This window comes from Bos javanicus, chromosome X (genome assembly GCF_032452875.1).
Source record: "Bos javanicus breed banteng chromosome X, ARS-OSU_banteng_1.0, whole genome shotgun sequence".
NCBI classification, from domain to species: domain Eukaryota; kingdom Metazoa; phylum Chordata; class Mammalia; order Artiodactyla; family Bovidae; genus Bos; species Bos javanicus.
This window is the reverse complement of record NC_083897.1, coordinates 17,280,160-17,307,524: the sequence shown is the minus strand read 5'-3', so window position 1 is coordinate 17,307,524 and position 27,365 is coordinate 17,280,160. Positions and strand designations below refer to the sequence as shown.

The 27,365-nt window shown below is 40.8% G+C and overlaps 1 protein-coding gene across 1 annotated transcript in view; it reads left to right on the top strand.

The window, feature by feature from the left end:
* Positions 1–27,365, top strand: part of GPC4 (glypican 4) — a 110,211-nt gene that overhangs the window by 68,359 nt on the left and 14,487 nt on the right. Inside the window, exons 2-3 of the mRNA XM_061408355.1 lie at positions 5,089–5,247; positions 19,227–19,618. Coding sequence (XP_061264339.1) covers positions 5,089–5,247; positions 19,227–19,618 — 551 coding nt within the window. The remainder of the gene's footprint in view (positions 1–5,088; positions 5,248–19,226; positions 19,619–27,365) is intronic.

Sequence of the window (27,365 nt, the reverse complement as noted above, 5' to 3'; positions counted from 1 at the left end):
TAGATCAGTGGAACAGAATAGAGAGCCCGGAAATAAACCCACACACTTAGAGACAATTAATCTTCAACAAGGGAGGCAAGAATACACAGTGGGGAAAAGATTCTCTTCGGTGGTGCTGGGGAAGTTGGGCAGTACATTGTAAATCAGTGAAGCTAGAATACACTCTTACAACATACACAAAAATGACAAGATACCATAAAATGCCTGTAAGAAAATATAGGCAAAAGATTGTCTGTCATAAATTGTGCCATTGTTAGATCACTCTACCAAGGCAATAGAAATAAAAAATAAACACACGGGATCTAATCAAATTTACAAGCTTTTGTACAGCAAAAGAAACCATAAACAAAACAAAAAGACAACCTACAGACTGGGATGTAATATTTGCAAATGATGCAACCTACAAGGGCCTAATTTTCAAAATATACAAATAGCTCCCACAATTCAATAACAAAACCCCCAAACAACCAAAGTTTTTTAAAAATGGACACAATACCTAAATAGACATTTCTTCAAAGAAGACATACAGATGGCCAATATGTACATGAAAAGGTAGTCCACATTGCTAATTATTGGGTAAATGCAAATCAAAATTACAATGAGGTCTCACCCCACACCAGTCAGAATGGCCATCATCAAAAAATCTACAAACAATAAATGCTGGAGAGGGTGTGGAGAAAAGGGAACCCTCCTACACTATTGGTGGGAATGTAAATTGTTACAGCTACTATGGAGAATAGTATGAGGGTTCCTCAAAAAACTAAAAAAACTACCATATAACCCAGCACACCTACTCCTGGGCATATATTCAGAAAAGATTAAAAACTCCTAAAATGATACATGCACCCCAATGTTTATTGCACCATTATTTACAATAGCCAAGACATGGAAGCAAAGTGAGCATCAATAGACTGTTGGTTTAAGAAGTTGTGGTATTTATATATAATGAAATATTACTCAGCCATTAAAAAGAATGAAGCAATGCCATTAGCCACAAATGGACCTAGAGATTAATACACTAAGCCAGAAAGAGAAAGTTAAATACCATATGATGTCACTTATATGTGGAGTCTTAATACAGTACACATGAACGTATCTGTGAAACAAAAAGAGACCCAGATGGACAACCAACTTGTTGTATTCAAGGGGGAAGGAAGGACTGGGAATTTGGGATTAGCAGATGTGAACTATTACATGTAAAATGGATAAATAACAAGGTTGTTCCCTATGTTGCACGGGGAACTATACTCGGTGTCCTGTGATAAATTATAATGGAAAAGAATATACATGTATGTTTGAGTGTGTGTGTGTGTGTAACTGAGTCACTTTGCTCAATAGCAGAAATTAAAAAGAACATTGTAAACTAACCATACTTCAATAAAATTAATAAAGCAAAAACCCAGAAACAAAGCTGAGTTTTCTCCAAAGTCCTTTCTGCTTGAAAGGCTTTTGCAAAATCAGAACCTCTTACCTTGGCAGTTTTTCTAAGGACTTTCCACTCAGTTCTTCTCAAATGCTCCTCACTGCAGTGCTCACCCTTAGGGTGCAGTTTGTATATTTGTTATTTACCAAAGGCATTTGGTTTGCATTTTGAGTAAAATCAGTTGGGCATCAGAGAATGTCTGCCTTCAAATTGTGCCGGCACAGGCAAGCCTGAGTTTTCTGCATTGTGTCCCATACACTGGCTGCTGTTTCCTCCATTTAGGACTCTGACAGAGGAATCCTGAATAGACTTATTCTGTCTCCTACAGGTATAGAAAGCTGACACCCTAGTAGTAATTACAAGTATTCCTGTATAACCATCTCCCTTCAAATGTGTGAGAATCTGAGAGACCTTTTCTTGCCTTCTAGTTGGAGTTCAAAATGAAATTATAATTAGCAGTAGTTAGGTTTGTAGTAAATAGGCTGGGAGCTGGCTAATGAAACTAACCATCATTTTTAACACTTTAACATAACATTTGGGTTATGAGTAATTAGAAGTAAATGGACGTTAGCTGCACCTTGTCTGTACATCAGAGCCAGCTTTGGTGGGAGGAGTAAATGAAATAAAATGAGAAAGCCCAGTTCTGCAGATTGCCCACTGCAGAGCCGTGTTAAAGGATGGACTGGATTCCTCATATTCAATGCCTACTTCTTTAACCATTGATTTGAAGTGCTACAGGAAAAAAAAAAAAAAGAGCCAATCCACACTCGGCAGGACTGAGTAGTAATTTATTGTGATTGTCTTTGTTCAGCTTTGAAAAATGAAGGCATTGATATTAGGACTAAGGAGAAATTACATCAAGCTGGTGTGATTGAAAAAAGTTTGGCTCTTTCGAGTGATTTTTTTGTTTTTAATGCCGCAGAGTTAGGCTTTAAAAGCACGCTTCATTGACTCTCATCCAAGCCTCTGAGGACAAGGCTAAGGGACCTTTTTTCTTTTGAGGGCCACTGACCCACAAAGAAAAAAACCTAATCAAGGGCCATGTACAAAAAGCAACTTAATTTAGGTGCTTCCTTAGAAATCCATAAAGCCTTCAATACACCTGCTTTTGAACTTAAGAACAGGGAACTCTCAACAAGTATAACAAATACAAAAAGTCCTTTAGTTTCTCATTATGTGCTGTTAAAAGAGGCGGAGTGGGTTAAGAGAGAATAGGATGAGAAGAGTGAAAAGGGGTGAAAAGGTAAGGGACCCGAAGAAGGCTATGAAGAACGCAGCCAGGGTCCCAGAAGCAGGAGGTTGAGTTAGGGACGTAGAGGAGGCAGATGACGGTTGTAGAGCATAACCATGTTTACTTGAACTGTTGGGTTCTAATGCTTCGGGCTTTGAAGCTAGAATTCTTCAGAAAGGGCATGTGTCAGAAGCTCCTCGCATGCCCTCACCCCCAGCCCCAGCAGTGGCTGTTGTCTACCTGTCCCACATTGGATCCTTTGTGCCTGTACTCTGCTCTTTCAGCCTAAAGACCAAATTGTGACATCCTTCTTAAATGAGAAGTACATAGGATCACCAAGTTTAGAGGAAATCTCCAGAAACAAAAGGCATTTCTCATTCAGACCCAGCGTTTTAGAAGCAATCTCCAACAAAGTGGAATGTCTTTCCATCGATATGTATGGCCTGGCTTTGAATCATAGAAATCATTTTTTGGTGTTAAAGTAGAACTATTTATGTTTTAAAAATCAAACGAGTTGCTTGAGTTCTTACCAGTGTGCAGGGTCGTAATTTCTTCTTCAGATGCACCAAGACTTGTCCCTTGTCCTCCCTTTGAACTTCTCATCAGCCAGAACTGGTTATGGCACCAAATCCGTAGTAGCCCAAGTATGGTTTGGGATTTAATTCACAAGTGTGTCTTGGACAGGGCTTCTGGCAAGAATGTCACATTACATTTTCAAGTAACACTTTTTAGAAATGCAGACAGATTACGTGGTGTAGTCAGGGCTCAAATGAGCAGAAGTGGCTCTGTGATGATTTTTAGCCTGTGAAAATCTTAAAAAGTAGCTACTCTCTTATTATCATTCATTGATGTAGTTTTGTACATCCTAAGTTCCCATTGTATTTCAGTTCATTTTCTATGTGGGGTATGAGTGTGATATGGATTTCTTTTTAAACACAGTTACAGCAAGTACTGTAACTTGTACTTGCTGTAGTAGTTGGGGACCTTCGCATTATTTTTTGCGTGAAGATTGTGTTGAGGGAGGAATCCTCCACCCTGAAACCAGGAGACAACTGGGTATCTCTTTGCTAATTAGATGTCTCAGTACCAAAAGACCTGCTGTGAACTTGATAAGCCAGTGAGGAGGCAGTTTTGTTTTTGGTTGTAACAAGGTGTTTCCAGAAAACTGGGCTTCTTCCACAAATGAGATCTAAGATGTTCGGCAACCTCACAGCTCTAAACTCTTTCACATCCTTCCTTAGCCCCCACCCCACCCCATCCCCACCCCAAAGATTTCAAAGTGGCAAAAGAAGCATTTTTTAGTTTGTGGATGAGGAAGTTATTTGAAGATTGTTTCCCTTCTCCTTTTCTTTAAATAGCCCTTTACTGCTGCAAACCCATTTTTGTCTGGCAGTAACACTCCCCCTACTTTTTAATTGCCAGGAAGGAAGAATGATCAGGAATATATCTGATTATGTAATTATTTGCATCTGTGCAGTTGACAGCACTAGTGTTAGTCAAATAAATTGCCAACACCGTGTTATCTGAAGTCTGCCCCTGCCACAAGGCTACTTTGCCATCTGTCCGAGGTGAAGACTTATTTCTTCTAAGCACCCACAGCCAAGAAGCAGCAGTGGTCGGCTCCTGGCCCAGTTCATGTCCACGATTAGTGTTGTTACACAGATTTTACTCTTCATTCCTCATCCCTTGATTTATTAGTCACACTTAACCATTGAAAGGTTCATATGTCTTCAGCATATGCCTTCCTGAGTTCCTGAGACCTTAGATCTTTTCAGAACCCTTTTGTCTATCATGGAACATGAACTGCAACAACAGGAGGAACAGTGAAGGTAGATCCTTGTAAACATCAGTAGAAAATTATACAAGGGTACCTATACTAAACAATTAATATTGGCAGAACTAATGTGATGGTACCTGGTAGGATTTTTTTTGAGTGGTGCTGTATCTCTTGGTCATTATAAGAGAAAGGCATGGTCTGTTCGAAGGGTAAATTTTGGTCTGTGACAGAGGAGGAACAAGGCGGGAGTGAAGTTTGGGGTTTATAAAAAAGAAGCTTTCTAGACTCTGATGTCAAAACCACAAACAGAATACTTTTGGTGTAGGGGAGGCAGATGGTTTGTGCATTGAGCTGCTATGGAGTGAATGTGTCTTGGACATTTTCCTTGACTCTGAGCTACCTGAAGATTATGTTTCTTGAGAGCCATTAGTCTATTTGGATGAATGAGTGACTATACCACACACAGTCATAAAGTCAATCTTCTAGTGTCTTAACACCTGTACAGAAAATGCTGGACAAGAAAATCTTGACATCTGGGCTTTTGCAGGAATATCACAGACAGAGATAAAGCCAAGCATGGGCACCTAAATCAACCTCTTCCCTCTTGAACTTGATGACTTATGGTGGAGATTGATTGTCGTTCATTTTGTCTTCTAGGTGATCATTTGAAAATCTGTCTCCAGGGTTATACCTGCTGCTCTCAAGAGATGGAGGAGAAGTACAGCCTCCAAAGTAAGGAGGATTTCAAAAGTGTGGTCAGTGAACAGTGCAATCATTTACAAGCTGTCTTTGCCTCCCGCTACAAGAAGTTTGATGGTATGTATTAGAACTTTGGTCTCAGTAAGTGTAGTCATTTGCTTAGTTATTTATTTGTTGCTTGTAGGATCTTATTTCCCTGACCAGGCATTGAACCTGGACCACGGCAGCGAAGTGCTGAGTCCTAACCACTGGATGGCCAGGGAACTCCCTTGAATTCATTTTATACCTTTTAGTCAAGTCACATCCATGAGCTGCCAGTGAAATTTGTACAGTTGCTTCTCCCTGAGCGCCCTTCTCTCAGTGCTCGTTTTCTCTCTAGATGCTCTCCTTCCTGGATCCCAGGGGCAAGTGAGCCTTACAGCTTTAGTGCTAGAATCCTTCCAGATACACTAGGATCTGTGTGGTCTGGTAGCCATTATGGAAATATGGTCACAAGAAGCCAAGGAAGAGATTGAAGTAGTTTAAATGCTTTCGTTTATTTTCTTGGGTGAACACACAATAGTGTTGTTGACGCAAGTCACTTAAAAAAAAGCTTTCTAATAAAAAACAGGCATTTGAAAACTTAGCCAAAATAGCCATAGATATTCTGCAGATGCTGGACTTCAAATTTAATTTCAAAATGGCTCCCCCAAAGCCAACCAGAATTCCTAGAAACCCTGTAGAACACAGGAATAAAGCTCAGCTCTCGAGTGTCCATCCAGCGGCGACCCAAGAGATAGCTCCTGGGCTCTAGTCTTCAGTATACTGGGCTCCATCCAGAGCCTCATTTTACCTGGAGCTTCAGTAGCTCAGATGGTAAAGAATCTGCCTGCAGTGCAGGAGACCTGGGTTTGATCCCTGGGTTGGGAAATCCCCTGGAGTAGGACATGGCAGCCCACTCCAGTGTTCTGCCTGGAGAATCCCCATAGACAGAGGAGCCCGGTGGGCTGTAGTCCATGGGGTCGCAAAGAGCTGGACACGACTGAGTGACTAACACTTTCAATTTCACACTTGGTCTATCTATGTGACACTTGATCTTAGCCAAAAGGCCAAGAAGCAATGGTCTATCCATGTTAAAGTCACAAATGAACCCATTTCATAATGTCCCCTGTGCCAAATACGGATTCTCAGATGCACACTTCATCTTTTCAGAGTGAAGAAATAGCCAATCTGAGTTAGATGAGACTTCAACATATCTGAAGCAATGTAATAGATAACAGACTTTCAAAACTAGAGTTATGTGGTCCCAAACACCTCAGGCTTCCTTTCTCTGGTGCTGTTCACTCAATCTGAAGATTGTTGTGAAGTAGATTTAATTTTAATAGAAATGATTTCCTTTGTGCCTGTTGTAAAGGCCATTCTAATTACATAGTACCTTTGAAGCATGCTTTTCCTGACATTCTGTGTGGTGAAGAAGTACAAGGCAAATTTTCAAGATGTGAAATGTCTTTGAGCATTTCTGCAAAGGGCTCATTACCATGGTGAGAAGTGGGACTAAATTAGATTTGATCTAGCTGATAAGGCAGCCCCCAGTTAGAACAGGTTGTATTTCAAATGCTGGCTTTGAGATTCGTTATTTGAAACTGATAACTGATTTAATAAGTGTTAGTAGGTTCCCAGGCTACATGACAAATGGATAATTAAACTGTAATGTAGGTGAACTAAATTTTTCTATGTACCAATTTTTGTGCCCACTTTCCCCAACACTTTGTATGAGGAATTATGCTTAGTCTGTATCTCCTTTCTCTAAATAGATGGAAATAATTTATATATTTCTGTATCCTGTTGACACCACGTGAAGATGAGTGTTATTGGCAAAAGACATCATTAGACCACCTGTGTCTCCTGGTCACTAAATTTATCAGTATGATCATTGAAAAGAATGGTATTCCCTTGACTATGGCATTTCCCATTCAAGACAACAACTGAGAAAAACTTAGGAAGATAGTCAGATGGTCATCTTTCAAAACATGAGATGCTGATAATTAAAAATTACTACTTGGGGGTTTACTAATGGGACTTAAAAGGGAAAATTCCAGCTCTTTAGCAGTGGCTAGAAAAGGCAATGGCACCCCACTCCAGTACTCTTGCCTGGAAAATCCCATGGATGGAGGAGCCTGGTAGGCTGAAGTCCATGGGGTCGCTAAGAGTCGGACACGACTGAGTGACTTCACATTCACTTTTCACTTTCATGCATTGGAGAAGGAAATGGCAACCCACTCCAGTGTTCTTGCCTGGAGAATCCCAGGGACGGGGGAGCCTGGTGGGCTGCCGTCTATGGGGTCGCACAGAGTCGGACACGACTGAAGGGACTTAGCAGCAGCAGCCTGTTTGTAGCCTGCTGGAGTGGAGATGAGGCTGTTAACTTCCAAGGTCACCACCTCCAGATCACCCCATTTCTTATTAGACATGTGTCCTCCTGCTGTGGAGCACAGACATAGTGATTTCTCTTGCCGATGGGCCTGCTGGTTTTCCTATTCTCTCCCCTTCACATTCCCCATGGTTTTATAGCATAATTCGTATGACTCCAGTGTGTAGTTTTTAAAAAGCCATACAAAGAAACTTTATCAGTAAGTGTTAACATATGTTTTTTAAAAAGGTAGAGAAAAACAGTTTCTCTTGCCCATCCCTACCAGGCTTCACCTTCAATATATGTGTTTAGCACTGTTGCTTTATCAGTTTCAAAACTGGCCATGAAAAATTATGATGAAACTCCAGCTTGTTTTTTCTGACTTCACATTAGAGTATGGCATAGACAATAAAGGTAGGCAGCATAGATTTAAATTATTTTGAAGGTGTAGTAGCTAAAATGTGTTTGACCTGCAAATCAGAACAGAGCTTGGATACTTTGCTTCCCCCCCACCCCCAAGTTAGGTTTTCTGAGACAATTAACTGCTTCTATATGGTAAAAATTGAATGGTAGCCAAGAAACCATCATCCTCTGGTGGGTGCTGCATTTATTGATTGATTTTTAAGGTTGGCAATTATGACCTGCCAGTACTCCACAAGGCCTAAAGATGACGTTGAGTGAAGTTGTACAGGGGCTGTTGTGACTCTCAGAAATTCAAGGGTGGGGTGATTTGGTCACCACCTTTGTAAAAGCCGAACCAAGGGTTATTGATGTGAATGGAAGGCAGGAAGTTGAGCAGAGTAACAAGATGGCAACTGGAGAGAGAAAATGGGTCAGCAAGGTGGCACAAAGAAGGCTAGCGATAAGTACTGAGAAAACAGTGAGGGACACATGGGAACAGAGGAGGTCAGACTACTTCAAAGAAGCATCTTTGGCCATCTCCAAGCTTACAGTATAAATTCAAAGTGGCTATCCTGAGCTCAGGCAACTTCCTCTATCATCAAAACCTCAGTCATGTTTATGAGATACCATGTTTTTCTAAGGCAGGAACAAGTACTTTTTTTAAAAATAAAATTTCAAATAAAAACAAGGTTTTTTGAGGCTTTTCAGAAATTCCCCCTTTTTAACCAGAAAGCATCCCATATCACACTGCCTCAATGAGCTCTGGGCAGAGTCTGAGCGCCAGCTCTGGCGTTTTGGAATCAGTTAGTCCCCTTATCTCTAAGGTCCATTGTTCTACACGTTTAATTTTCTGTTCTTTGCACCTGTACAGTGTATAAACCAGTTTTTAAGTTGTGAAACACGTGTGTGTTTTGAGACCTGACTGAAGTATAGAACTTCCTTAGGCATCAGTCCCCCCAACCACACCTCTCATTCTCAGATATCCCATATATTAAAGCCATACCTCTGAATTTAGGACTCACCTTTGTATTCTCCTATGCTTTAATCTACTCTTTGACTTAGAATGTTCAATACCAAAAATCTACTATCCTGGGCTAGAGACATGGAGCCAGACAGAGTTAGCTGCTCCCCCTCTTGGTCAGTCCTGGGAATTTTTCTTTCTTTCTTTCTGTTTTTGAAGTCTAGAACTGCTAATTAACATAGCTGAATCAGTTGTCTCATAAATATGCTAATCAGATACTCCGTTCAGGGGGCTTTGAAAGAATTGCTTGGCAAAAGGACTTGAAATAATAGAAGTAGGGCATAATCCGTGTTTGGGGACCACAACATAAAGACCCGCCCCAAATGTCACATTTTGTGAGGCTAGTTGTTTTTAAAAGAATCAGAGCTAAATCAAACAACCCAAATAGATTAAGAAGATTAGAGCTGCCATGTTAAGTGCATTTCCAAATGACATAGTAAAAATGATGGTAACAACCACAAACATAGATTCTTGCTTACAGAGTCTCCAAATCAAATTATTTGCACGTTGTTTTGCAGGTTCAAAAAGACTTTTTAAGGAAATTGCAGTGTTGTCCGATGGTAGTCCATTGGGGAAACTGCTTTCATTTGCCATTGTGGGAGCAAATGTAGCAACTTTGGGCAGGAGGTGGAGCCTACCGCGTTATCAGCCTGCTTCTGCTGTGAACCCACTGTGACCTGGGGCAATTAACTGGTCTCAGTTTTCCCATCCATAAAATGAAGGGGTTGAGTTGGATGCTCTCTAAAGACCCTTTCAATTCTACAAATTCTGTGAATCTTCTAAACATGTGACCAGACCAGCTGCTTCAGTGAAAGGTCTTACAAGATGTTAATTAGGCGTCTGCATGGTCCCCTCTATTTTCCTCCTATCATTTCTTAACCCTCTGCTACTTTCACCAGGTCTTTGAAAACCCTCTCATGGGCCTGAAGCTTGTTAACTCGAATAATAGTAGAAATGTTCTGAATTAGCTTAAAACGCACATAAAAGAAATAATTGTCTGTCCCATCTATCTGAAGAGTGCTTCATGTCCTGCTTTTGTGAAATGATAGAAAACAAGAGGGCTGGAGAGCTTAAGTGAGGGGTGGCCACTCTTCAGATTGAGCCAAATTTGTGTTTTAATCACTGACTAAAAATTTTCATGGTTCATCCTGGCCATTACTTCATTAGGCCAATAGGCAAAGCAGTGTGGAGATTCAGCGAGTTGAAGGCATTTGAATTCACATGCCCATGAAAAACAAATGTATAGCCAACTAAACTTCATGGCCATTAGCTAAGCTGAAGTTTCTGGAATTTTCTTGACCCCTGACCATAAGTATTTTTCAACTGTATAGTTCTCTTACTGTCCTTTGCAAGGCCATACCAACTTACTAAACACTTCCTGGGTCTTTAGTTTAAGTCTTAGACATCCTTAAGATACACGTGTCATAGAAATGTGTAACATACACAAAACATAGTGTTGTTTTTAAGCCTTACCTCAGGTTTCATTCATTAAGATGTCTTTTTGAAATTTGTTGCTTCTGAAAACTTCTAGAAAAGCACAGCAGGCAAGATGTAGCCACAAAAAGTATAGAAAAAGACATGAGGCCTCTGGCTTTCCTGCAAATGCAGGGCTCCTTTCAGATCATACTGTGCTTGGAAAGCACTGCTACTCTATGTTTTACAATTCTATTTTCTTTCTTTTGTTTTTTCCCTCCATGCAAAAGAGACTAAAAAGCTGGGTATTTTTTCTAATTCTTTGATAATCTCCCTGTGAAACGTGACTAGAACGAGCCACTACCAGTTTACTGTAATCAAATCAAAAGCTCAGACAAAACACACACGTTCCTGTATTGACAAAGGTTTTCTGCCTTTTGAGTTGTTATCTCAGGTGTGACCAATTGTGACTGTGGTGTTGGCTCTCTCATTGAAAATGCCTGTGCAGCTTTCAGCGTGCCCTGAGCACTCTCTCTTTGGGCCTCTGCTATTAGCTGTGGCTTCAAGAAGCAGCTGATCTGTTTGGAGGCGAGTAAATACACAGAAGAGCTTGAGCCAAACTGCTTTTATCTGTTTCTGTTGGTTCATTGTGCTTTGAGCCTGGGAGTTGAGAACCTTGTTGATCATCTCTGCTCACCCTTTTTTTCCATGCGTCTGTCTGTCCTAGCAAAGAAAAGGGCTTATTTGATCCAGCAGTTACTCTGATTGACTGAGAGAATTCCCAAGCCATTCAGGCCTTTCTTGTTCATTGTCCTGGCCCATCTCCACCTCTCTCTCTCTGTCTCTCTCATAATAAAGGGGACTCAAGCAGGGAGTGCTACATGGGCACACCTTTTCTGTAGGTCACTTTGGCAGTATGTCAGACGTGTCACATAGGCTCATTCTTACCCTTTGATTCAATAATTCCGCTTCTAGGTATTGATCACCAGGAAAGAAAAATCTGCATACAGGTTTATGTACAGGAATGTGCAGCACAGTGTTATCTGTCATTAATGAAAAATAGGAAATCAGTCTAAACATCCCATAGTGATTACATTATGATTTGGCCATATAGTGTCATAGTATGCAGTTGCTAAAAATGATATTTCTGGAAGCTTTTAAATCGGAAGTGCTAACCATACAATGTTACATTAGAACAGGGTATAAATACCGTATGACTTCAACCGTGTGACAACACATTCCTTCATAGAAAAGACAGGAAAGAAATTCAATAAACCATTGTTGTCTCTTAAAGGTGGGATTATGGGTAATTTTTATTTTCTTCATACCTTGCCATATTTTCCACATTGCTACGACTTCAAAGGAATAGTTTGTAGGGAAAAACAGTATTTTTTAACAAAAAATGTAAGAACTGCTTTGGTGTTTTGCCACTTTTGGGTTATTTTCAGCATCATGATACTCACTGTAGACAATTAGGAAAAAGTAGAAAAAAATGCATTGAAGCATTTAAATTGGATGAATATGATAAGGGAAAAAGTCATTTTTGAAAGCATGAGGTGGATTACTTTTCTGATTATGTCACTGCAAAATTGGAGTGAACAAAATTGAGAATCATATTGAAAAACATCACGCTGATTCCCCAATACCCCACCATCACCACTGTATGCCTCATCCTTTTTTGCTCAGGTAGATAATGTATATATGTACATAGAAATCAGAATCATAACTGATTATGCTACTGTGCATCCTCATTTTTCATTTTATATTAGATCATGAACAGATAGACTGTATATGAGGTTTGTGTATAAGGTCATTTCATATAATAGATAGATGTGGAGGTTAGCATATGGAGCACTTGGAACACTACTCGAGCCTCTTTCTTTTTTTTGTTGGAGGTTTCTTACACCTGCCCCCATGGGCCATTCTCAGCAAGAAGGGATACAGCTGTGCTAAGGTGACTTGGCTAGCTGGTGCTGGGAGGATCATTACTAGAAATGGAACAAGGCCCAGGGGAAGGGCTTACAGCAGTGAGCCTTGTGTCCTGGGCCAAGTTATCCGGGAGAGAGAAAGGAAAGGAGCTTTAGCATTCAACATGCATTAACTACTGAAAGCAACCTTGGGAAGAAAGGGCTGCTCCTACTGTGGCTGGATCCCACAGCCCCTTTCATATGTTAACAGCCCCTAATAAGGGCCGCAGCTGGCAATGGCCTTGTCAGCCTAGGAGAGGTCCATTGTTGGGCGATAGCTGAGGAACATTAGTCAAGTACAAGTCCTTTTAGTGTACCATGCCCTCCCTAGCAGGCACTCCTGAGGAGGGACATTATGCCAAGCTGGAGGACAGTGCCTGTTAAAAACTTAACATGGATTTGGCCAGAAAAGCAAGACAGAGGAGACAGTCAGAAGCCCAAGTTTCAGTTTGGTTTGGTCAGTAAAATGCTTGTTTAATTTCCTCCCCCCCCCCTCCATTTGTAGATGCCTATGTTAGCTGTTCTTCATCAAATACTTAAGACCTTGGGTGAAAGCATGGATAGCTATAATTCTCTGAGTTTTCTTAACTGTGAGAAGTATGATTTGTAGCATTTACTAGGAGGTTTCTTTCTCAGGAATTTTGTGGATGTGGTAACTTACTGTTTGCACACCACACCAGGGCTGTGAAATAAGGCCTTTACAGTAAAGAGGAAATTAATCCTTATATTTAAAAGGCAGCTTCCTAATAACATAAATACAAGGGGGTAATTTATAGCACCAAGCAAATGGATTGAATAGAAAGGGCTCCCAGTCTCTTCAGGTCACGGGTTAATTCTAGAATGCATTCTAACTCATTAATCAATAGCCAGTCGATTGTTTATAAAGTAGTAACTAATGGCATTTAATAGCAGAACTGAAGGCCTTTTGACCCATTTCAAGAATTTTGAATGTTTATTTGATGCAAGACAAGTGGCAGTGGATAGAAGTTCCAAAAGCACATGATGTTCTTTTTGTAAAAGACAGGATATTTACATAGAAAACTTTTATATGGAAAAGTTTTGCCTTTTCACTCTGGTAGTTTTTCCCATCTTGAATGGGTACTACTGACAAGAAGAATAATCACCTTTACAAAAAGGAATAATCACATGTTAAAGGTGGAAAATAGTCCCAGTCTCTTAGCAAAGAACGTGGGTGAAATACATGGGAGTGGAGCACTGACCTACTGTTTCTGAATTCCTCATTTTCCTTTCCCTAATTCTTTGCCTTGATCTTTTTGTATTGGGTTAACCAAAAAATTTATTCAGGTCTCTCCATACTGTCTTACAGGAAAACCTGAATGGCCTTTTTGGCCAACGCAATATATATATATGTGTGTGTGTGCTATATATGATATTCTGTTGTAATATCATGTGTAATCTCTTCCTTGGATTTCTCCATCCCATGTTTTTCACTCAGGAGTTGCTCCACCCTTGTGGATGTCTGGGACATTTTACAGCATTGGAAGCTACAGCCATTATGCATCTTTATCTTTGGCTAAATTGCTCCCAGTTTTATAAGGTCTTGGGTCTTAACTGTTCTCCAGCAGCTTTGGCTTAATTTATGTTCGCCCAAGATCGATAATATTTGACTCTGCCAAGAAAGATAAAAACCACCCTTGAAAGGTTTTTTTTTTTTTTTTTTTTTTAATGATTATATATATAAAGAAACTCTAAAGGTGACAGTATCATTTCATGTATCACGTATGGTGTGCATTTATTGAGCAGCTATTATGCGTGAGGCATGATCCATAATGAGGGGAGCAGTGATAGTCCCATTTAATGGAGGAAGAAGCAACAGAGGCTCGCTGAGGTTTAGATCCTCTGTCCCATCAAGGTCACATAGCTCATAAATGAGAGGTCTCATGCCTTTCCCACTGTGTGATGCTGCTTTAGATCCTGGCATGTTACACTGTTTATTTCCATTGCTATGTTAAGTGGTCATTCATGAGTCCTAGGTGTAGCAGCTGTTTGATCCTTAGAACATAAACCCTTAAGCCCCCAAACTGAAAATTGAAAAAGAAATAAACCCTGATCAGAGACACCATATTTCAAATACTTATAAACTGTCTCCTCTCTGATTCTTCTTTCAGACACCAATGGCATCACTTAAAACTGACTCCCTGAACAGCATTTTTCATGAACACGAGCAGTTCCTACAAGGGAGATCTGATTTCCAATTAATTCAGCTTCTGATTGTGGTGGAACTCTGGTTGACACTGCCCCTGACTGGTTCTGTTTTAGCCACCAACTGTCTTATAATTGACTTTAGGCATAATGTTTATGAAGGAATGATTGCTAGGTATCTCAGGCCCACTCAGTTTTTCTTCGGGAATTAAGATCTGATTTTGAATAATGGGGTAGAAAGTAGAGATGAGCTTTGCAGCAATGAATGAAGTTGCTATTGATGGCTGGGGACCATGTCCTGAATGTCTAGTTTGTGTTCTGTACCCCACTGTAGAAGGAAATGTAGGAAGAGAGGGGGATGGGGATGTGAAGGAATCTACAAGAACATATGAGAGCTGCCAGTTTGGTAAGAGGAACAGATGCAAAAGCTTTCCTCCCCCCTTTTTTCCTTACAGCAAATTGTTATGCTTTGATTGGTATTGTATCCAATTGGTATGGATTTTAGAATCTAAGTTATGTCTGCCATATCCTTAAAAGAACTCTTTGAGACAAAAAACATAGGTGGAATAGTCCCATTTACCAGGCTGATAAGAACGTGTCAGGGGCGGCCCAGGTGGTGCTGGTGATAAAGAACCTGCCTGCCAATGCAGGAGACGTAAGAGGTGCAGGTTCCATAACTGAGTCGGGAAGATTCCCTGGAGGAGGACACCGCAACCCGCTCCAGTATTCTTGCCTAAAGAATTCCTTGGACAGAGGAGCCTGATGGGGCTCCTCCATGGGGTCGTAAAGAGTCAGACACGACTAAAACGACTGATCAAGAGCATGTCTAAGGAAGGACCCCTGGTGGTCCAGTGGCTAAGACTCCATACTAACAATCCTGCATTTGATCCCTGGTCAGGGCACTCGATCCCACATGTTCATCTAAAGAGCCCACATGCCACAACTAAGACCAAACACGGCCAGATAAAAAACTAAATGTTTTTTAGAAAAGAACACGTCTAAAGAGAAATGAGGTTGAGTCTCTTGGATCACTTGACTTTTGTTCTGTTGACTTTGTAGGTGAGAAATAGATGAATATTAAAAAAAAAAAACTTGCTATATGAAATGAAAGATTAAGGATTTTATAGACGCTTTAAAAATCTGGTGCCTCCATAAAGGCATGTGCGGAAAGTAGCAGGATAGTAAAGGTGAATTGGATGGAGAAAATTCATCTTCCTAGAAATTTTCATTACAGTCTGCTTGGGCAGGAATGTTAAGATGCATGGCAAAACCATGTGCTTTGATTTGAGCACATAGCAACCACTTGGTACATACTTGTGAAATTGCATAGTTTGGAGAGAGAAAATTACCAGATTTCTAACTCCTTATATCAGTGTTATAGAATTTCTATATATAATCCACTCAGCCTTTATATTTGCAAGTTATGGCCGCACTAAAGAATCTTTAAAAATGTGAAGAAAAGGAAATCAATTTTCTGAACGGTTAAATGAATTAGAGCCTAATGTATATGTAGCACTAAACTAAACTCTGAAAAATATAAGCTAACATCACACACATATGCGCATGCACACACACACACACAAAACCTTCCTAGACAGAATTTGAGTCCTGGGAAATAAAGTCCATTGTGGTATTAGGCAGAGAACGTGCTGTGTTAAAATCAGATCTGTTCTTCATTGGATCATTGATCTTGTACCTCAGTGTAGCTATATAAATATATCTATACCGCCCCACGGGCTTTTGACACAAATGAGGAAGTCTTGAGTATGTTTTATTTTTACCATAAAATTTGCAGTGTCTTAGTGATTCTTTGACCTCGAACACTTTTAAGCCTAAAAAAATAAACTCTGACCTTTCGTAGTGGTATTCAGTTAAAACCAAGCTATCCATATCATTCCTCCCCCAGCTTTAAAAACCAAGGTTTTAAAACCATTAAAAACCATGCATTAGAAATGTGAGTATTCAGAATTATTTAATGAGTCGTGAAAACACAAGTCAAATCATTCTCAACTTCCCATTTCTACAGTAAATGATGTGTGCCAATTTTATGAGCAATATAGTAAAAATCCAGCATAGGGAAGGATCTATGGTTGTCTTTGCCATCCGCTCTTTTGGATGGTGAAATATTAGTACCACTGGGTTGACACAAGTTTTCCATATTGATATCAGTGACCAGGCTTTATTTTTCCAGTATGTGAGAGCCAGCACCACTTGGCAAGGATGCTAATGACTCAAGGACGGTATGGCAAGTGGACCAGCTGACGTTTAACGTCTTTTCTTACCCCAACTTTCCCCAACTTTGAAGTCTTAGAAAAATGCTACCTCCATCCTGACTCTTAGTTTCAAGATACTTCCACATGAGGAAATTCACCCCCAACCACCTTCAAGAAATGACCCCCAAGAATGCAACAAAAAAAGCTAAAACCCAGTTTATTGGAAATGTATTTTCTTCTAATTAAAGCATTAACCCTTAGCCTGAATGCTTCACATTCAGCACAGTTCCTGAACTGATGGTGACTGCTAGTGAGAGACAAAATGGAACAAGTTTCATTGAGAGTCTTTTTTTTTTAATTTTTTAATTGAAGGATAATTGCTCTACAGAATTTTGTTGTTCTCTGTCAAACCTCAACATGAATCAGCCATAGGTATACATATGTCCCCTCCTCCTTGAACCTCCCCCATCTCCCTCCCCATGCCACCCCTCATTGAGAGTCTTGATTCTCAAACTGTAGGGTGTAGCAGAGTCCCAGATGGCTGCCCCCTCCCTCCAGGGTTTCTGACCCAGTAGGTTTAAGGTGGGATCCAGGAACTTATGACCCAGTGATGTCGATGCATGTCTATACCATGGGACCACAGTTGAGAACCACTTGGGATCTTGCTGAGAATGAGAGCCCCTTCCCAGGTACCTGATAACTGTAAGTCTTTTCATATGGTTCCCCTAGCTCCTTCTGTACTTTATGTCCTTTCAGGGAGAGAATTTTGGTAAAAATGCCAGGCTGTACAGTATAATGGGGGTTTCCCTTTCTCTCACTGAAGAAAACTCAGGAAATAAAAGGCAAGCAGTAGAGAAGGGTTTTGTAGCGCTATTCCATTTTGATAACCTCACTCATGTTCTTCTGGCTTTGAAGGAGTTGTCTTATTTGTCTTTCTGCTCCACGTTCACTTGGAGGCAGCTTCTTTCTTGATGCAGTCCTTATATTTTGCTTTGGTATTTATTACATTTCCTGCTTATAAAAGTGATACCGTGAGATGTTTATTTTTATACCAGACATAGATTCTTTGCTGCTAAGTCGCTTCCATCGTGTCTGACTCTGTGGGACCCCAAAGACGGCAGCCCACCAGGCCCCACCGTCCCTGGGATTCTCCAGGCAAGAACACTGGAGTGGGTTGCCATTTCCTTCTCCAATGCATGCAAGTGAAAAGTGAAAGTGAAGTCCCTCAGTCATATCCAACTTTTAGCGACCCCATGGACTGCAGCCTACCAGGCTCCTCCGTCCATGAGATTTTCCAGGCAAAAGTACTGGAGTGGGGTGCCATTGCCTTCTAAGAATGATTAATGTTGCAGAAGACTGTTAACTTCTCTTTTTTCTTAACTTCTCTTCTCTTCTGTGAACTTCTGAGAAAAGATTCAGGAGAAACTATTTGTATTTAAGAGATTAAGTCTTTAACATTTAGGCTGTGGGAGTATGTGATGCTACTCCAGTACTCTTGCCTGGAAAATCCCATGGGTGGAGGAGCCTGGTGGGCTGCAGTCCATGGGGTTGTGAAGAGTCGGACATGACTGAGCGACTTTACTTTCACTTTTCACTTTCATACATTGGAGAAGGAAATGGCAACCCACTCCAGTGTTCTTGCCTGGAGAATCCCAGGGACGGGGAGCCTGGTGGGCTGTCATCTATGGGGTCACACAGAGTCGGACATGACTGAAGCGATTTAGCAGCAGCAACAGTATGTGATGGCCAAAAAGTAAATCTGGGTGGCGGGGGGTGGGTGGGGGGAACAGGTATTCTTTTTTCCCTATTTATTTTCCTGTGTTGTATGGTTGAATCTGTTATGCATTTCATTTCTGTCTTTCTGGACTGGAAAGGATCTCATGGTGTTACTGTATGAATCCTTTAGGAACCCAAGGCCACCTGGGTTACCCCAATTTATACTGATGTCACAGGGAATACCTTAGAACTTCTTTTCTTGCTTATGTGGGGTGTTTCATTATGTTTCTTGGCCTCAAGCATTTCCCAGGCAGTTTTCTTATATGTCATGTAGATATAAGGAGGAGAAAGGTGGTTAAAATCATGTCTAAGTAAACAGCACATCTTGACAACACCTGTCCCGGTGTCAGGTTACAATGAGGAGGCATTATTCACTTCAGTTTAGATTCTTACAGTAAAAAATTCAGGGAAACTTTATGTTTTCATTTTTGTCCAGTTCTTTATTTACCTTGTGACTGACTGAGAAAAGGAGGGAGGGAGAGATTCAGTTTTATATTGAGTCCTGAGAAATTATTGGTTTAAAGTTTCTTTTTTTATGTAGGTGTCTTTGTGACATAGGTTTCCCTTCAGTGACAAACTATCAGAGATGCCAAATTCCCCCAAAGAAATCCACGCTATATACAAGCATGTTTTCCAATTTAATATCAGGAGGTTTTTTTTTTTTTTTTTTTTTTTCAGTTTTCAGATTTACCTGAAAAGCACTCCCATTATTTAATTATTGAGAACCCTTTCCGTTTTGGTTTTGTGTTTAGAATTCTTCAAAGAACTACTTGAAAATGCGGAAAAGTCCCTGAATGACATGTTTGTGAAGACATACGGCCACTTGTACATGCAGAATTCTGAGCTATTTAAAGATCTCTTCGAAGAGTTGAAGCGCTACTATGTGGCAGGGAACGTGAACCTGGAGGAAATGCTGAATGACTTCTGGGCCCGCCTCCTGGAGCGCATGTTTCGCCTGGTGAACTCCCAGTACCACTTCACAGACGAATATCTGGAGTGCGTGAGCAAGTACACAGAGCAGCTGAAGCCCTTTGGAGATGTCCCTCGGAAACTGAAGCTCCAGGTCACTCGTGCATTTGTGGCAGCCCGCACTTTTGCTCAGGGCTTAGCAGTTGCAAGAGATGTGGTGAGCAAAGTCTCAGTGGTAAGTACTGTTTACAGTCCATGATCTTGTTTTGTTTCATGTTAAAGTTTGGGAGGTATGGGAAAATAAACGACTAGAAATCCATTGTCTTAATAACAGTCATCTTTTCTTTCTCTCCCCTCTTGTCACCTACACTTTGTCCTGATACATGAGCACTGTATCGCTATAAACAATACAGTGATGAACATCTTCATGTATCGTCATCATTCTTTTCATGGTTTTCTTGGTAGCCATTCTTAGAAATGGCACTACCTGCTCTTGACTTAATGGCTTTGCAGAATTATCAGGAAAGAGAATGAAATTGTAGTATTCAGGAAAGAGAATGAAATTGTAGTATGCAGGAAAGAGCAGATGCTATGAACCATGTTTTCCTCATTTGTAAATTACAAGAATCAGATGAGACCAGTATTTTTCAGACTGTTCTTTGGAGCCTGCTAAGGGGGTACCTCAGGGGCCTCCTTGACAGGAGACAAGGGAGGCGCAGACTTAGTGGGCAAGACTCTGCATCTGTGCCTTTACCTCCTAGCTGCCCTAGGAAACCTTTGCTCTCCTCAGTTTTATGTAGTAGGGTTTTTTGGTTGGTTGGGTTTTGTTTTTGTTTATTTTTTTTGGCCGCACCAGGTGGAGTCTTCGTTCCTGAATCAGGGATCAAATCCATGACCCCTGCAATTGGAGGCATGGAGGCTTAACCACTGGGCCACCGAAAATCCCTGTAGTAGGATTTTGAGCAAGATTTCAAGGAGGGAAAAATGCTATGCCTTCTTCACCCATCCCCTCCCCACGGTGAAATTTGAGAATGTTTTGAAGGCCTTTCCGCCTCTACCTTTCTGTGACTCAGTGCCAGTGAAGACGGACTATTCCAGAGCAAAGTTATCTGTGCAGGACTGATCTTAGTGCTATTACCATTAGACCCTCAAAGGGTCATACCCAGACAACATGGGCAGACCAGGATTCGTGGCCCCCCGATTATAGACGAAACTTAATTTAACAGAGTGAAGGTAAAGAATTATGTGTTGTGAAAATTAGGTGCTCATCAGATGTTTTGTTTTAGCGTTGCATGGTGTGTTAGTTGATTGGTTGCATTCATTTTTACGGTTGTGTGTGTTCACATTTCCCAGCCAGAAAATGACAGGAAACAATTCTTTACAGCACATTTTGTTCACTCCTTTTCCTCCTGATATTTTCATCATAAATTGCAAAAAGAAAAAAAAAAGAAATGCTGGGGCATAGGAGAGTTGGGTGGGAGCAAGTAGGGAGATGATGGTTATAGTTAAAGGAATAGCCTGGTTCCTGAACTTCTGCCCACCCCAGCACCCATTATTAATTTTGGAGATGCTCATGTCAGAGTCCCTAAACAATGCATAGTGAGTCCAGATCAAAGTTATTGACATCATAGTTCCCCTCACACATCTGCCATCTTTCAGCAATTCCTTGCATTTATCCTAAGCTATGGAGAAGGTGATGGCACCCCACTCCAGTACTCTTGCCTGGAAAATCCCATGGACGGAGGAGCCTGGTGGGCCACAGTCCATGGGGTCGCTAAGAGTCGGGCACGACTGAGCGACTTCACTTTCACTTTTCACTTTCATGCATTGGAGGAGGAAATGGCAACCCACTCCAGTGTTCTTGCCTGGAGAATCCCAGGGACTGGGGAGCCTGGTGGGCTGCCGTCTATGGGGTCGCACAGAGTCGGACACGACTGAAGCGACTTAGCAGCAGCAGCAGCAGCAGCATCCTTGGCTGAGTAGCCAGTAAGGAACTGCTGTGTGATTTTGAATGTCGGTGTGCATGTGCATGTGCGTGCCAGAGAGAAAAGCAAGGACTAGAAAACCCTTTGCAAGTGTTTTAAACTGGTTTCTTTACATTAACCTCCCCCTTCCCTTTCAGTTTATTCTTGGGAAGAAGGACCAGGCTGACACAAGCCTGCTGTGGTGTTAGCCTCACTTAGCAAGGTTGGGGCCCCTTTAGAGAACTGAGATTCCAGAATCCCTAACTGGAGGAGGAAGGTGGTGATCAGAACAAGGAAGCAGGTTAGAAGCTTGAGGGCTAGAAGGCTAGTCTTCGTCACGCCACCTCCCAGAGGGGAGAGAAATGAACACTTGCAGCTTCCCTGTGTTGCATTCGTCTTGACATAGTTTTCAGAATTAACTGTGGGCAATCAGTAAGACTGACCATTCAGCCTTACTTACCTATGCAGTAAAGACTATGTGACCCAAAAGGAAATAATCACAATTTCCAATGTTGCTTTTGATATGAATTTTTTTTAAGCAAGAAAGAAACTTCTGTGTACCTTACTTTTGACAAGTTGTATAAGAAAGTTACTTTCCAAATACGACCCTAGATTTTTTCAGAATTGATCCCTATTCTGTATTGTCATGTCTGCCTAAGAGATATTTGCATCATTATGTGAGAATGCAATGAATACAAGCTATAGAGCTCAGTTTACTTTGAGTAAAACATTACTTGCCAGTTGTTTAGTGGAAAATACTGTTATGACTTAAAACATTTTTAATTAAAACATAGTTTATTTCCAATGTTAGTTTCTCATGTACAACCAAGTGATTCAGTTTTTTTATATATATATATATACACACACACACGTATTTTTCATATTGTTTTCCATTATGATTTATCCCAGGATTTGAATATAGTTCCTTGTGCTATACAGTAAGACCTTGTTGTTATATATAGTAGTGTGTATCTGTTAATCCCAAACTCTTAACTTCTCCCTCCCCCATTCCCTTTTCCCTTTGCTAAGCATAATTTTGTTTTCTATGTCTATGAGTCTGTTTCTGTTTTGTAAATACGTTCATTTGCATCATCTTTTAGATTCTATGTATAAATACTACCATATGGTATTTGTCTGACATACTTTACTTAACATGACACTCTCTCGCTCCATCCATGTTGCTGTAAATGGCATTATGTCATTCTTTTTTATAACAGAATAGTATTCCATTGAACAGGTACCACGTGGTCTTTATCCATTTGTCTGTTGATGGGCATTTAGGTTGCTGCCATTTCATGGCTATTGTAAATAATGCTGCTATGAACATTGGAGTGCCTGTATTTTTTCAAATTAGAGTTTTTGCCATAAATAAGCCAAGGAATGAGACTGCAAGATCATGTGGTAACTGTTTTTAGTTTTGTAAGGAACCTCCATATGGGGCTTCCTTGATAGCTCAGTTGGTAAAGAATCTGCCTGCAATGCAGGAGACCCCGGTTCGATTCCTGGGTCAGGAAGATCCGCTGGAGAAGGAAGCGGCTACCCACTCCAGTATTCTGGCCTGGAGAATTCCATGGACTGTATAGTCCCTGGGCTCGCAAAGAGTCGGACACAACTGAGCGACTTTCACTTTCCATATGGTTCTTCATAGTGGCTGTACCAATTTACACTCTCACCAGCAGTGTAGTAGGGTTCCTTTTTCTCCACATCCTCTCCAGCATTTATTATTTGTAGACTTTTTAACTATGGCCAATCTGACTGGACTGAGGTGGTACCTTATTATAATTTTGATTTGCATTTCTCTTAACAATTATTGAAGGTGAGCATCTTTTCGTGTGCTTATTGGCCATCTGTATGTCTTGCTTAGAGAAATGTGATTATTCTAAATGTTATGTTTATAATTAGAAACCTTAAAAAATAATATTTTGCTTTGCTACTGAGCATCTTCTCAACCTAAGGACTGACTTGAAATCCAACTCTTCAACTAGGTTGAGTTGTATCTAAATTATGTAATAATAAGACACTCAAGTATGAAATCAGTTTCTAAAACTGCCTAAACACAAATTATGTAAAAATATATCGTCTATGTAATGTTTCTTTTTAGAAGGTTGTAAATTCATTACATTTGTGTTTGGACTATGACTACCAGTTCAACAGATTTTAATTTAAGGTGTAGTGTGTATTTAAAATTGAAGATGTTGAAGAAACTACATTTGATTAATAAAATAAGAAAGCTCTAACAATTTGGGGACTCAGGGAATGTTTTTTCATATAGATTCCCACCCCTGCCAACTGTTATCCAATTGTACTTTACAGGTGGACATTGTACTTTACAGGTGGACTAGAACAACCCAAGAAATAAATATTTCCTTCTTTTAGTATCCAGTTTCACTTTCATGCATTGGAGAAGGAAATGGCAACCCACTCCAGTGTTCTTGCCTGGAGAATCCCAGGGACGGGGAGCCTGGCGGGCTGCCGTCTATGGGGTCGCACAGAGTCGGACACGACTGAGGTGACATAGGAGCAGCAGCAGAATTAATTACCTTTTTAAAGAGACCCACCTCACCCACTTCATCTAACAAGAGGTCAGTGAAGTCAAATATGAAGACCATTGCGGTCTTGGGGCTAGTTATTATTTACTTAACTCAGAGATGTTCCCACTTTCTCTTCATGAGCATATGCCCTGCTTTTCCAGTTTACTTGTGCAACAAAAGGGTTGCGGTTACGTGTTGAGCAATGATTTGATTGTCACTAAGCCTTTTAAAGGCCATTAGCACCAGCAGGCTTAACTGACGGCAAGAGAAGTCACTTCTTAAAGTATACTTGCCTTGCTTCAGTTTTTCTGGGCACAGACATCCAGAGATTTCAGCTTACTCCATTGAGCTTTGCAATTCAAACTGCAGAAAAGTTCCTTTAATTAGGAACAGATGGTTCAAGAATACCCCGGTGCTCCACATCTTTGTATTACTTATTCCATCTTTACTTGTCATGGTTCATGATACATTTCTTATTTACCTGCTTGCAGCAGCAGTTTTGCCTTGAAGGGTGAAGTCTGTTGTGGTCTTTCAAAAATGCACAAGTGGTTACATGCACCATGAAAATCAATAGCTCCTATGCCAAAGAGAGTTGCATTCTCATGGTTTCAATTAACACTGACATAATGGGGCTATGTCTACACCCCCACCCCAAACCACGGGGACTATAATTAGAAACCAGTGCCTTAGCATTGTGATGTCTAAATGACTATCCTGCCTTGAAAATGAGATCCATTGATCCCTCTTCCATTTCTGTCTCTTTGCAATGCACCAACACCTACAAGAGTACTATACAAATTATTTTTCCGTTTTCCCAAATTGTTATAAATGTCTATTTTAAAAATGAGCAATACAAAAAAGCTTTTGAGCATACATGTATATTCAGCCCTTAAGATTCTTTTTCAGTCACAAAGACTAGAATTGCAAAGAGGAAGGAGGGAGGTATATATATCCTCTACACTATAATATATACAGAGGTAGAGATGAGGAAGGTAGGGGTGTGGGAAGTGTCATGGAGTGAAGATTCTCAAGACGGTAATAGAGCCCTCTACAAGGGGGGAATACAGAGATGCTTCAGTTTAATCAGTAAGTCATGTCTGACTCTTTGTGACCCCGTGGACTATAGCCTGCCAGGCTCCTCTGTCCGTGGGATTCTCCAGGCAAGATTCCTGCAGTGGGTTGCCGTTTCCTTATCCAGGGGATCTTCCAGACCCCAGAATTGAACCTGCCTGGCAGGCGGATTCTTTAACCACTGAGCCACCTGGGAAGCCCCTTGACTTATCATTAACAAGTCTACTTAAAAACACAGCAACACTTATTTTCAAGCATTTATGTAGTCAGTTCTACCTACCATGGCCCTACATACTCCTGAATGAATCCTAGCTTATTTCATGTTTTTGTTACATCTTTGAAATTCTATTATTAGGGAAATAGGAGCGTCTTCGCCTTCTTTCTTTGCACGTGTGCGTATTGAATCCAAAACTAGTTGGGAAATTGTTGAATAAACCCTTCACATCTCACAGAGTGTTTGGGTTCCCTATCTTTTTCTTTAACGGTAATTTGGAAAACGATTTCCTGTTATTTTTATTGGGTGCTTATGTTACCAAGCAACAGATAAAAATCTAGACCCTTTCTGTTTGTTCAGTACTATTGGCAGCACAGGGGAAAAAATGTTGTAGTGAATGTATGTTAGGAACTAGAAGAAACTAGGAGGAAATGTGTTTTTAACTTGAGTGCCGCATGTTGACTGCCATCACTGTGTAATGTGGCTGAAGGCTCGTTCTGAATTACTGAAATGAAATCCAGGCTGTGTGAAGAGCTTGGCTCCAGCATTTCTCTTTTTTCAGGCAGCTTGCAGTAGTTTTTAATGTGGTGTTTTGAAAATGCAGGTTATTTGGTAGAAAGTCCTGATCTATATTAAGAGAATCTTTGCAGAGAAAAGGACATTTCTGCAAAAGCTTTTTATAGCAGAAATGGCATGCAGCTATCATGTTAAATGTATATTCTGAGGAAGGTAGGAACGAGTATTTTCAAGAGTCTTTACTAAGTTAAAGAGTCTTTACTAGTTAGAAAGGGAAAAGAGGACCCCCCCCCCGACCCTGACGGACTTTTACCATAAAATAAACTAGCAGCTAAGATCTAAATGCTTGTTTATCTTACCATTTAGAAACACCTTAGTCAGTCTTGAGGGGCTTCCCTGGTAGCTCTGTTGGTAAAGAATCCACATGCAATGCAGGAGACCCTGGATCCATTCCTGGGTTGGGAAGATCCCCTGGAGAAGGGCTAGGCCACCCAGTTCCATATTCCTGGGCTTCCCTGGTGGCTCAGACAGTAAAGAATCTACCTGCAATGCGGGAGACTCAGGTTTGATCTCTGTGTTGGGAAGAGCCTCTGGAGAAGGACATGACACCCCACTCCAGTATTCTTGCCTAGAGAATCCCGTGGAGAGAGGAGCCTGGTGGGCTACAGTCCATGGGGTCACAAAGAGTCAGACATGACTGAGAGACTAAGCACAGCATAGTCAGTCTTGAGGATTTCATAAGGCTATTAATGTATTATCATTATGCTCAGTAGCTCAAATTGATTTTGATTTGCATTAATAAAGAAATATTGAGTCCAGATGATATTGCCTTTCTATCTTTTAGGTCCCCCAAAGTAAACACACTAAGCCATCCCATTCTTCTATAAATAATGTCCAAAACTTCTTCTTATGCTCAGCCAGTAAAGAATCCACCTGCAATGTGGGGGACCTGGGTTCGATCCCAGGGTTAGGAAGATCCCTGGAGGAGGGCCTGGCAACCCACTCCAGTATTCTTGCCTGGAGAATCCTCATGGACAGAGGAGTCTGATGAGCTACAGCCCACGGGGTCACAAAGAGTTGGGCACGGCTGAGCGACTAAGCACATGTAAATGATATGTCATGTTCTAGTAGAGATTGATCATCTCTGCTACATTTGGCTGCAAGTTTTTCAAAATGTGAAAAGTTCAGCAAAATATATATTGTTTTTTTTAAATTTAAATTTATTTATTTTAATTAGAGGCTAATTACTTTACAATATTGTATTGGTTTTGCCATACATCAACATGCATCCGCCACGGGTGTACACGTGTTTCCCGTCCTGAACCCCCCTCCCACCTCCCTCCTCATACCATCCCTCTGGGTCATCCCAGTGCACCAGCCCCAAGCTTCCTGTATCCTGCATCGAACCTGGACTGGCGATTCGTTTCTTATATGATATTATACATGTTTCAATGCCATTCTCTTGGTTTTGTTCAAGTAACCTCTTTTCTCCCCATGTCTACCAGTGTTTACTTGAGCTTTTGAGTTCTTTGTATCTCTACTGCTGGTGAATATTTTCTTTCTCACCCTGTAGCACCTTGAAGCATTCTAAGGATATAGCATTGAGTGCACGAGTCATTAATCTTTGTTAAAAACTGTCATCTCATCCATAGTTGTCCAATCATATACTGTTCCATGTAGAACAGT